The sequence below is a fragment of the Drosophila teissieri genome, chromosome 2R (assembly GCF_016746235.2).
Source record: "Drosophila teissieri strain GT53w chromosome 2R, Prin_Dtei_1.1, whole genome shotgun sequence".
NCBI lineage: Eukaryota > Metazoa > Arthropoda > Insecta > Diptera > Drosophilidae > Drosophila > Drosophila teissieri.
In genome coordinates, this window is record NC_053030.1 from 15,314,765 (window position 1) to 15,327,101 (window position 12,337).

Here is a 12,337-nt window from a genome sequence, read left to right on the forward strand (position 1 = left end):
TTATTGGAGTAGCTTTCCTAAGAAACAACGAATAAGACTTTTTAGAATGGTTTTTGGGTTTATTCGATGCTGATGACAAGCACCAGCATTTTCGTTTTTTTTTTATTAGCTATTAATGTTCCTTGGGTCGAACAGTTCTTTATACATTCGCCTGGGCAAAGTAAATTAAAATGTTTATCATATAAGTATATAAGCCACCTTTAAATTATGATTAAAGCGCTTTGCTTAACTTAGAGCAAATGTACGGGTCTAAATAAGGTATGGTAAGATAGGTTTTTGTATATGTAAGTGTAATTCATAAATATATAAGTGTACGTGTATTTTTGGATGAAGCGTTTCTAGTTATGTGGGATAAATGCTAAAGTAAAACTAAAGTAAAATTGCCTCCTCAATTCCCTATCTCACATCGTTATTGCGTTCAGGATTTACGTTGGGAGTGGTTCAAATGGCACAGCAACAAAACATGAAACAAGGTTACCACCATTAAATTTAAAGTAATACCAATATCTGATTATCGTAAATAGGTGTATAAACGTGTGCTTGTCTTTTCACTTAGTTCACTAACGGACGTTTTGTTCTTATTTTTTGAATTGTTTTGCTTAAATACAAAAGCAATTTGTTTTGTTTCACAGTATACCTTTTTTTTTAATAACCATACCAAGTGGTCCAAGTATTTGTTGTCGTTGGATATAACGATTGCATAAGAAGCGACACCGAACCACAAAAACCGCGCGACCTTATCGCGTGTCACTGAACATAGTTGTTATCTAACTAGTTACATAGATAAGATTGAGTGTGTGTAAGTATAATCTCCAGTCAGGTTTGGTTAATTTCGATTTCTATTGAAGAACACATTTGTCTTTTTCAGCACTGATGTCCACGTGCTCCAGTTTTCTCGCAATCTCCTGGTCGTCTTCGATCCTAATAGAGTCCGAGGATTAACTTCATATATTAACGATGGGAATACTGCTTTACTTACGCTATCTCTTGGTTGTGCAAATGCTGAACCAACTGGTCGCGCTTGTCGACAATCGTCATCAGTTCCTCGAGCAGCAGTCGCTCCTTCTCCCGCTGAACTTCCGTCTTGCGCCAATCTTCCACAGACTGCGCTGCGCGGAGCTCTTGATTAAGCATTGTATACTTTCGCTCCAAATCTTTTTCTTGTTCGCTGAAGGGTGAACATAATAAGACAAATAAGACACAGAGCCGATAGTAGTTTTATGTGATAACTTACAGTATATTTAGCTGCATTTGTCGTCGGAGGAGTGCGTTCTTCTTGTTGACCAGCGTGAACCATTGCGATAGCAGTTGCTCCTCTGTCTCCTCGGTCTCTGTGGAATGTTAAAATGACTGGTTATACAAAAGCAATGATGGGGTTTTTCTTTGTGAAACTCTACGATTAATTAAAGCTTGCCTGTTCTGATTATACTACTTAATTAGATATTATATACAAGTCGCAAACATAAATGGCATATGTATTGTAGATACATACTTCTACCATAACATTTTTGAAAATAACTAAATCAGAACAAGCGCTTCGTGCTTTGTTTTATTCTAAGATGGCGTCCTTGGCGGTTTCAAAAGCTGCTGCAGAGTGAGGGCTCTGTGATTAGTGAGCGTTATATCATCGGGGCTGTTAGAACCAAGTCCGAACATAGTTAGACACAATTTGGAACGGTTGCCCGCCGAGTTAACAAGCAAACACAGACATTAATTGAAACAAACAAACGGCACAAAGAATGAGCGAGTGGATGCGGTTGAAAGAGGCGAGCGAGCGAGCAGGCGGAAGATCTGGGCGATCGGCCGGGCAGTCAGGCGGTGAGGCGTGGCAGTGCTTTGGCAAAAGCAATTAGCAGGGCAGCTCAATGAATCAGGCATGATAGGATGGGCTGCACTTTACCACAATGACTGGGACTGTGACATAAATGGGAGCGCCGCTCCCGCCGCTGACGGCGTCGCCTATGGCGATCCTGCTGCCGCCGCAAGGAGGCCGCACGACCGGTGGCCGCCAGCGCCAGGACCTCGTCATCATCGCTGCACGCAGGCAGATTATCACAGGAAGACTGCTGCGAGGAGAGCGCCGACGGGGAACTGTCTAGCAGGTGGGTGTAGGGCACAACATGATGCACATGATGCGGGCGCAGATGAGCGGGCGTGTTTATGGTCGATGGATGGTTCTTGTTCACATTCACAAAACACGAATGGGAGCGTGGCCGGGGGCGCAGACGCGTGTGCAACTCGTCGCCGGAGTTGCAGACACTATCGCTGGACGAGTCCCTGTCGTCGTCCTCGCTGCACGCTCCGCTTCGACCGCCACCACTACCGGCACCTCCACCAAAAAGGCTCTCGTCATCCGAATCGAGCAGCTTAATGCGTATCACATCACCACCACCAATACTATTACGGATTAGCCTAAGGAAGGGGTTGCTGTTTCTAGCGCCACCCCGACGATTATTACTTGGATTGCCGCCCATTACGGCGCGCAGCTTGGCCTCCAGATTGCTGGCCTTCTGGTCGATAGCCTCCTGCTCCCGCTCGAGGGCCTCCAGCTCGGAATCGATGTAGGACAGCTTGTCACCCTGCAAACGTTGCGAGAAAGCGTTAAATTAGTTATCAATGTCAATCAAGATAAAAGACCAAGTGGGCACATCAAAAGGTAGCTTACCCTCTTCTCGTGCTTTGGTGAGACGCGGTCCACGATTGCGTTGAAGGACTGTAGAACCTTTGGATCACTTAACCTATGACTAGGACTGCCTGGCTCCAGCTTTTTCACGTGCTCCATGTAGAACTCCTCGGCCCCATTATGGATCGGCGAGATGGTGCGCTCCAACTTGGGCCTGGTTGGACTCTCGATAGAGCCACCGCTCTTCACACGAGTCTCCAGGATAAGGCGACGAGCCTGTTCCCGCAGACGCTGCTGCCTCTCCTCCTGCCAGGGCAAAGACATTGAAAGAACTAGGTGAGGATTTACACAAGGCAGCACCTTTTGCATGACAAAGTTATATAGCTACAAAAATGATCAAAGGTTTTCTTTGGAACTGAAATAAAATCTGTTCAGAGCGTTATTGAAACACGACACTTTATGAGTGCCATATGTACACAAGTTTCAAGTTTAACAAAATTATACATATAGAAGTAATTTTCTAAACAAGGAATACTTCAAATTGTTTCAAAGAGCATTTAGCATGTAAATAAAAGTCAATTGAATTTTCTATGTAATCAATTTCTTAAAATACATATAAAAAATACAAGACATGCTAGAGATAAGCTGCGCTTCGTGCGGCGAACTGCGGCTTTAGCAAGAAGCTACTTACATCGTTCGCGTCGCTGGTTTTGTTAAGCTTTCGCTTTTCCATCATCAGCTTGGCTTTTTCGCTCATCAGCTTGTGGCGCGTTAAAATTCGCTACAAATCAAACCAAAAATAAGCCAAATCAAGAAAATCAAATATATACAGAACTGAAAAGGTCTAGGAAATAAAGTGCAATGTAGATAATTAAATAAATCGCTAAAGCCAAAGCAACAACTCAATGGATAACTTCAACTCAACGAGGCAACTTCAACTCTGGTGCTGGCTATTACTCACACTGGCTGCCTGGGGATCAATGGTGGTTATGGAGCTGTTCTCCTTGCCACCCGGCTGCAACCCTTTATCCAGCGATTCATCCTGCGGCGGCGGCGTCTGGCAGCTGAGCATGGGCGACTGATTTGCGTGCTGCGATGCGTTGATAGAGTTCTTGTCCTTGGTGGGCGACAGCACCTTGTCCAGAATATTCTTGGAGTTGTACAAAATCAGATTCTTCACATCCTTTTTGCTTGTGGGAGATAGTTGCTCCGACTTATTTGAACCATTTAACTCCTCATCAAATGAGTTTTGATGCAGCAACAACGACTTGGGGTGTGAAAAGTTAATACGATTCTGCGACAAATTGTCCGACTTGTAGTCTCCAATAACGTAGCTCGACTCGTCTGCCGTTGAACCTAAAGAGTATTTTTAATCATGTTAATTATATTATAATGACAAGTTTTTTAGAGCTCGCTCACCGATTTGCTCAATTTTTAGCTGCTTGCCGGTGAAGTGCGCCCGCAACTGATGCAAATAAGTCATCACGGCCAACTTGTCTGGTACTGTCAGCATATTCATGTCGCGCGGCTCGATTACACGAGGTATTCCTAATGACTCCGCCGCATCGAAGCCAATCCGACAGTTGCCCACTACGTCATGGGCGCTCAGCTTGGACATGTCACTAAGAAATTGAATGCATTTATTAGTTTATTCAGTTCCTGTTATTCTAACTTGTAATTGGAATTGGAGATGTAATACATAGGTTGATTGTAGATAAAGGGTGCGATAAGAAATTCAACGTAATCATGACAACTCACATGAGCTCCGGCACAAAGTGATGAATAATAGCGCAGAAGGCCATGCCGTTGCGCCAGCTGGTCGTCAGGTTGGTAACCTTCACATTGGGGTAGTCTTTGGTAACTTCTTTGCACCACTCCAGCAGATCCTGCCCGGGCGTGTTCTCCTTCAGCACGATCTTCTCCACCGGCTTGAGGCTGTTGTTCAACGAGCCAGAGGTACTAAAACCCGATCCAATCGATTCGTTTATCACAGATGCGGGTGCGGGTGCGGCTGCAGGTGCGGGTTCAGGTGTCGGCGAGGGTTCGTAGCTCTTCTTTAAGTTTAGGGGCTGCAGTTCAGGGCGCTTGGCACTCGGAACCACTACGGATGAGGCATCCTTGCTGGACTGGCTTACTTCTTTGGGCTTTTCCTTAGTGGTGCTGTTGTCGCCGATAGTCTTGGTGGTATCCTCACTGACACTTTCCACCCTTAAGGCCTGCTCATCCTCCTTCTCAGTGAAGAATAGAGCCCTCTTCTTCTTTGGCTTCACATCATCCTTGTTAATGTTGGGTTCGAGGGGTGTTGAGGTGATCATTTTGTCAAAGGTCTCGTTAGTTTTAGACTTCAATGACTCCGCCGGTGTCTGCTGTGGCTGCTTAACTTCATCTGGTGACTTTATTGGCGTTTTGTCCACCAGCGGTTGCAATCCATTCGGCGTTTTCAGGGACTCTTCAGCACCACTAGAACCACCGGATGCAGCTGTGGGCAAGTCTAACTTGGCAGCTTCCCGCTTGCCGTCGGCTTCTAGTTCAAAATGCAAGTGATTAAATGACTCGGCCAACGGAGTTGGATCTTCAGATAACGAGGGTACTACATAATGACAAACAAAACGAAAAAGAAAACGAAAACGAAAAATAAAGGAAATTTACATTTAACAATTTACGCACAAATTACAAGTTGCAGAAAACCATTCAAGATACGTGGTGTGATGTTGATGTTATGGGATATAGAAAGGAAATAATTTCGTTTTCAGTCAGAGAGAAATGTCTGTACAAAGAATCTAAAGCTAAGATGCTATAATTAGAATCAATCAATTTGTTGTTTCAGAGAATGTAGAATTTTGATTTGTATGGATTCGATCATGCATCATCTAGTGTACATATATGGCACCAATGAGATGCGCAGTTTTGCAGTTCTGATCTATAGATAAGAAAACATTTACAGGATATGTAACATACTTAACCAAAGTGCCTTACAAAAAGAAAACAGAGCTTTTAAAGACTTAAACTCCCTGTTCCCCATGTTCAGCACTCAATATACATAATAGATACGGTCTAGTCCATTTTTACATACTAACAGATACAAATACTTGAAGTTTAGCACATAGAACATAGTTTGTAAGTTATAGAACAAGGGTTTCTTACCACTTTGAGGCGTGGCCACATCAATGCAGCCATTTAGGCTAGTTGTCATATGCTCCAGTTGCTGGGTGAAGTCATTAAAATTGTCCGTAATCTCACTAAAGCCATCTAGATCGGGAATATCCTCCAGATCGTCCAAAGGCGCCACATCATTGTTGTTCACGGACATCATGGAGACAACGCTCTGCATGTCCTCATCTCTGGAATAGAAACTTAGTACTGAATCTCCATTCTCAGTAAATATTTCAAGGGCAGTGAACTTACGTAGCCTTTCCTTCTCGCAAGAATACACAGCTGATCGTGAGTTCCAAACTGGCCGCCGTAATCTTCTTCGAGACTGGCTTTAGTGTCAATGTAAAGCTCTGCTGAGTGGATTCTATGCTGGCATACTTCCTCATATTGATGCTGGCATTGGCCAGCACACGTTTCTTGCCCATCGGAGTGACCTAATGGAAGGTAACACCAATTACAGGTAACTTTATACGGCCATGGCATTTTTTAACCCACATCTTCGATGACGAACGTCCAGTCCTTGTCCTCTAGCTCGTGTGTCCGGGGATCCTTGAATAGGGTGACAGATATGGTGTGATTGTCGGGCACTGGCCAGGCTATGTTGCCCACCAGGGGGTTCATCATGTCCGGCTCCCATGGCAAAGGAGCACTGGCCACTCGTCTAGATCTTCTGGTCCAAACGATAGAGAGGTTCGACGGCCGCCTGAAATTGGCCATCACATGATTATTAACCATTTCATGCCAAATTGGTTTCTCAAAGTTCTTTCAACTCTAGTCGAAGAACGAATTTCATGAATTTTATATACAAGACCATGAATAACAATTTCTGGCCACCGGATGCGGCGTCATTATATGCATATGTGGGCTCTTCAATTGATAAATGTATGCGATGCATGTTTATTAAACAAAAGTCTGTACAAAACATTTCATGTCAACGGGAAAAGTTGGGGTCAGTTGTAAATACAACGATATGGAATATGAATGGAGTACAAGTATATTAAAACATTCCCATTCATGGAGCACTGTAGCCCCTTCATTTGATTTGCATGACTAAGTCCTCTCAGCAATTCAACTAAACTATATAATTAGTTGCTCAATGATATAACCCGAAATATGTACTTATTACTGAATTAGCTGAAGATAAAGAAAGATGTAGCTAAGTGCTTATCTTCAAGACACTATACTATACGCAAACCTATATTTTAAAAATAAAACATTTATAAAACAATAATTGTATGAGCGGGAAAAACACATATTCATCTATCAGTGTTTGTTTGGCTTGTTCTTTGAGTGTGATAAGAATTATTATTACTGTGATAAGAATTATTATTACTTTAATAAGTGATAATGCAATGGTTTTACACATCTTTTGCGCATACTTGTACATATATATTTATTAATAAAAATATATGCAAAATGCAAGATAAGACAAATATATACTAAATACTGGAGTCAATGTAAAACATTGTATAAATGAAACACTAAAAGCGTTGTATTTAAAGTTACTTGAAAACGGAAATAAGAGATATTCATTTCAATGATACAAACTACAAATACGGGAATCTAAAAACGAGATACATTTCCCTCGGAAACCTGCTATTAGCCCCTCAAGTTGAAAGGCACTTAAGGACCGCCCACGTCCCGCCCCGCCCACTTGAACCGACTCCCGATGAACTAATCCACTTTCATAGGGGGCACTTACCACTTGGCGGTGGTTTCCAGATGCAGATCGTGGTACGATGCGGTGAACTGGAATTTGGCGGCTCGCTTGAAATTGCGCTGCAATCGCTTCCATACGCTGGCCATTTTAGCGGGTGTGGATCGTAGGGCACTTTAATTGGGATTTCTTCGGGGGTGTTGGGGGGTTTGTATAAAAATTAGACCCGTTTCGATCGTCGTTGCCTTGCTGTTTCACTAATTTATTGTGTCATGTTTACCAGCTAACTTCTGCAGGCGATCTGGATGCGGAATGAAAGGCAATATAGACGCCTGGTTATATGCTATAAATTTCTGGGTCAGTTACAAGGTTCATTCATAAAGCAAAATAAAAAGAAGAGAATGCAAACGGCAGGTGTAAAAAGGTTTCCCTCTTGTAGAACCATTCAAAATCGAAAGTTGGTGTGTGCAAAGCGGAAAACATTATTTCGTAAATTTATTTTTGAATTTGATTGCTTTGTTGTCTGCAAAAACACTCAAAAAGAAAAACACACGCACACACACACACACGCGCGCACAGTTCTTGTGTTGTATTTGTTTTTCTTTTTCGCTGTTTTGTGACCTTTAGTTGTCACTTTGCCTTTGTCTTTCTTGAATTTCTTATAAATACTCGAGATTTACAGCTTATTGCTAGTTTTGTTTTTATCTATTAATGTTCCCGCGGGCGTGTGTTTGTGTGTTTGCGTCTCACTGGCAAATATTTTAGCGAAATTTGTATACATAGATGCCTAGACGTACATACAAATACATAAATAGCACCATTATGACGTCACTTTTGTTTTGGTCTCCAATTTCGTTTCAAGGTCCTTCGATTTGGGGACACTGTTCGCCGAACATTTGCGCGTTTCCTACGAGCACTCGCTGCCGTTTAGTTTTTATCACATCACAGCGAATAATTTAATTCACACCGATTTACACTTCGATCCGATTTTTTTTACTGTCGCGAGCAGAATGAGTAGAGATGGCCTAGCTGCAATTACATGGCCCAGACTATCGATAGACAAAACATATGCGCTTGTTTTTTCAGTCGATGAGCTGTGATCGATTGTTTTGGGCAGTTTCAAAATGAATTCAATATATTTCAAAATGAATTTTTTTGGTTTGATCAACAGTATAAGCTAATTCTTGGTCGTTGCACTTAAAGCAAATATTTCTGTATTTAATTTAAAACGATACAAAACCAGCCTATGATCACCAGAGTACCGTTATTTGTAATAATCCGAAAGGTTCGAAGCTCGGCTAGCATTTATCGCGGACTCGACTCGTTCTACATATGTAAATTAACTTAACGAAACTCTAACCGCTTATAGTTCGAAAACCTAGCCTTATTTTCCGTTTCAACGAAAACGGTCAGTTTGAATTTGTTTTAAACGCAATTCGATAAATTTTATTTATAATTAAATCATGGATTCGTTAACATTAATTACAATTATTTAAAAATTAGGCGTGGCTGCTGCTGTTTTTTTTTTCTTTCGTTTTTCGATTTGTATGATCAAGAGAATGTCGTTTAATTGAATGTGAAATTTGCGGTTTTGTTTTTTTTCTGCCGTTTATGAGTCTGCATATGTGCCATGCAAGTGTGTGGGTGCGCATATGAGTACGAGTCTTTGAGTGCAGCTGCGTGTGTGTGTATTAGCGGTTCACATCGGCGTGGCAGTGGCTATAATTATATATATTTTTATCTTTACCGTTTACGGTCGAAATCCTGGCTTCGCGATTATTCAAAACTGAGAGTTAAAAAGTACAAACTGATGAATGAACTGGCTATCATGGCAGAGAGTTAGTTATCAGAGATACAGATACAAAACGGGCGTATCACACAAAAAGCGTTCGAACAAAGTCATTAACACATGTCATATCATGATAGGTGCATGAAACACGAAGATATCACAAACAATTTGCTATCAATAATTTAAAAGATAATCACAATTGGTTCTGAACCAAGCAACTGCAATCATCGATTCTACAACCGAGAATTTGTTGGAAATGCTCCACTCCTACGCTCTCCACCATCCCCCTCCTATACCCTAAGCTATATCCTGCCAACGACCACGCCCTCATGAATCCGTCCAATGCCACACAGTTCTCCACAGTCGTCTAGGTCTTCTGTTTGCCCTGCTTACAGAACTCCTTGTAGGCCCGTTCGGTTTCCTCATCCATCTCGGCGTCCATTTCCAGGTCGGCACCATCCCCATCGAAGTCATCATCACCATCATTATCCCCGGCGGCGAGGAAGTCGGTCTCTTCGGCAGTCAATTCGCGGCCATCGGGTCCGTAGAAGACGGGCTCATCGCTCAGGCGCAGCGGCTCCTTCACTGTATCTTCATCGTCACCCAAAGCGTTCGACACCTTCCTGCCCCAGTTGTTCTGCTGCAGTGAAATTACACTGGCCGCCATGGGGTATTTGCCCGGCGACTTCAGCTCGATCGCCTGCAGGGCCGTGATGATCTCCTGTATGTCCTTGGGGCAATCGGCCGTCAGATCATAGCCAGCCAGCTTGAGAGTCTGGCACAGACAGCGAACGTTCTCGTTGCTCTCGCTGGCCAGCAGCTTACTTAGCGAATATACAATATTCACAGCGATCAACTGGATGCGCGAGTCGTCGTCGCCGCGCAACTGCATGTACAGCTCGGCCAGAAAGAGCGCAGTCTCGCGAACCTTCTGCTGCTCGTTGGAGCGCATGTACTTGGTCACTTCCTCCTGGTGGTAGTCCAGCTTGCACTTGAGCAGCGTGTGGAACAGCGAGTCCGGCTTCGAGTTGAGCATGTGCAGCAGGTTGTACAGCTTGGCGCCCATGTACCGGAAGTTCGGCTGCTCGATCGACTTCTCAAAGATGTCCTCCATGGCGATGGAGAGCACGAATTGATTGTTCTCCATGCCATCGAAAATAGTCAGGAAGCGTGATGCAATCGTATCAAATTGGCCCGGATTCTGGATGGGGATCATTAACATTATTGGTTAGTAAGAAAATTAAATTTGAGTAGTCAGATTCAGTGTGATCATTATCTATTTCTAGAGATCTTTGACTAGACACAAAAAAGTTAACTTTAAAGCATATAGAAACACTGCCTTTCAATATATATTATATTTTAAGACGACCCCTATTAAAATTGGTGTGCCAAACATTTAACAGAATAAATATATCATAGGAAGCCTTCATCTAAGTTACTAAGCTATTGTTTCTATTAACCCATTTTTTTTTCAGCCCTGATTGCGGCGCCCTCATTTATCAATTTAAATCCTCACCTGGTTAAGGCAATGTATGACTGTATCGAGATACTCCAGTGCTATGGTGGCCATGTCCGGCTGCGAAGAGTTCGAGGACGACGAGGAGGCCGCCGCAGACGAAGTGGATGGCTGCGGTTGTTGCTTTTGTTGGTTCTGGTTCTGGAAATACTGCTGCTGCTGGTGGTTGTGCTGCTGGTGGTGCGGCTGCTGCTGGTGGTGCTGTGTTTGCTGTGCGATTTGTTGGAATGAGTTATTCAAGTGGGTATGCCGTTGGAACTTGGCGTGTTGGTTGTGTGGCTGATGCTGCTGCTGGTGTTGTTGGTGGTGGTGTGTGTTTTGGTGTACCTGCTGCTGCTGATAGTAGTTGCCGGCTGAGCCTTGCTGGCTATTCAGGTGCAGGCGATTCTGCACGGAATTCGTTAGCTTCTGCATATCGTTGTTGAACTTCTGCTGATGATTGTGGTGATGGTTGTAGTGCGGCTGTTGGTGGTGCTGCTGCTGCTGATGGTGATGTTTAAAGCCATTCATATAGCGCGGCTGTTGGCCATAGGGAGCTCCTCCACCGGAGCCGGCTCCACCAGCCTGCTGGTATTGCTGATGTCGTGACTGCTGCTGCGGGGGAGCAGCTTGTCGAGGGATGAAAATGGTCGCCGTGGCCGACAGATTGGACGCATCGGACAGATTCTGCTGGGCTTGCATGGCCTGCACAGGGAAATTCCCAACAACTTGCCCGTAGGCCTGGGCACCAGCGTACTCCCCAAAGAGATGCGCCTGCTGCTCCAGTCCCGGCATGGCCACTCCGCCGTTTCCGCCGACATTCGGCCGGCGCAGCTGCTCATACTGATCGTCGGGCTGGAAGGGGGCGCGGCATGACATTGCGTTGGACTTGAAAACTGCAAATCACGAAGCAGAGTTAAGTAATGGATGGGGATTAGTTAATCTAAATAAAGACAAATCACATTCGCCTGGGAAATCCAGCGTGGTTACGTCTGCGAGCGTCGGGGACGCCGATTCTGTCAGGGTTGCGGACATTTTGTTTTCCTTGCACTGGTTTTTCGCCTTTCTTTTTTTTCGTCTCTTTATTTTCCGCAGCCGGGTCAGTCGGTGTCGCCCAGTGAAATGGACCTGTCCTATCGACTGCCGTGTAGGGAGGAAATTGCAATGCCTACCTTAATTCTGTTCAAGTTGAATGTGTACGTCGCCGATTTTCGTTTTTGTTGCTTCGTTTTGCTGCGTCGTCACTTTCTCGTCTGCGTCTGCTGCGCTGCTCCGAATTTGCTGGCTGATTTTGGGTGGGATTGCACGTTTTACTGGCCGTGAAAATGGAAAATGGGACGGGGGGGGGGCCGGGTCGGACGCTGACCGCCGATTGGGTATGGAAAAGCTACGAACCTTTTATTCGCACTGCGGCAATTTGTTAAAATTAATTATTTCGCCTTTTCACCGTCGGTGTGGTCGCAAGTGGCTAGCGGAAAATTACCTGGCGGAGAATACCTTTGTTGTCTTCGGCGGCAGGATTGCTTGAAAGTAATCGAAATATCGATACAGCGCAACATGGTCACATTTTAATTAAAATGATACGTGCTAAGCCGTTTCATAGAAAATTTGCGTTTAACA

At 44.0% G+C, this 12,337-nt stretch overlaps 2 protein-coding genes across 11 annotated transcripts; both read right to left on the reverse strand.

The window, feature by feature from the left end:
- Nucleotides 1-648: 648 nt before the first annotated feature.
- On the reverse strand, nt 649-8,450 carry LOC122612432 (EH domain-binding protein 1). Of its 8 annotated transcripts, none has more exons than XM_043786043.1 (14): nt 8,235-8,449; nt 7,479-7,734; nt 6,272-6,479; nt 6,029-6,210; nt 5,768-5,964; nt 4,382-5,213; nt 4,043-4,245; nt 3,585-3,979; nt 3,315-3,404; nt 2,666-2,929; nt 1,901-2,579; nt 1,235-1,331; nt 980-1,168; nt 649-921 (listed from the first exon to the last, which is right to left on the reverse strand). In XM_043786043.1, the coding sequence occupies exons 2-14, from the start codon at nt 7,580-7,582 to the stop codon at nt 840-842; spliced, it is 3,522 nt and encodes a 1,173-aa protein (XP_043641978.1). In that variant the 5' UTR covers nt 7,583-7,734; nt 8,235-8,449; the 3' UTR covers nt 649-839. The 8 variants fall into 8 exon arrangements, with proteins under 8 accessions (XP_043641978.1, XP_043641980.1, XP_043641979.1 ...); XM_043786045.1 differs by having other exon boundaries at nt 4,382-5,144; nt 8,231-8,449; XM_043786044.1 differs by having other exon boundaries at nt 4,382-5,147; nt 8,231-8,449.
- Nucleotides 8,451-8,852: 402 nt separating this feature from the next.
- On the reverse strand, nt 8,853-12,234 carry LOC122612678 (polyadenylate-binding protein-interacting protein 1). Of its 3 annotated transcripts, none has more exons than XM_043786443.1 (4): nt 12,113-12,234; nt 11,890-12,002; nt 10,739-11,613; nt 8,853-10,423 (listed from the first exon to the last, which is right to left on the reverse strand). In XM_043786443.1, the coding sequence occupies exons 3-4, from the start codon at nt 11,594-11,596 to the stop codon at nt 9,590-9,592; spliced, it is 1,692 nt and encodes a 563-aa protein (XP_043642378.1). In that variant the 5' UTR covers nt 11,597-11,613; nt 11,890-12,002; nt 12,113-12,234; the 3' UTR covers nt 8,853-9,589. The 3 variants fall into 3 exon arrangements, with proteins under 3 accessions (XP_043642378.1, XP_043642379.1, XP_043642377.1); XM_043786444.1 differs by lacking the exons at nt 11,890-12,002; nt 12,113-12,234 and adding an exon at nt 11,680-11,838 and having other exon boundaries at nt 10,739-10,948; nt 11,066-11,613; XM_043786442.1 differs by lacking the exons at nt 11,890-12,002; nt 12,113-12,234 and adding an exon at nt 11,680-11,836.
- Nucleotides 12,235-12,337: the final 103 nt, after the last annotated feature.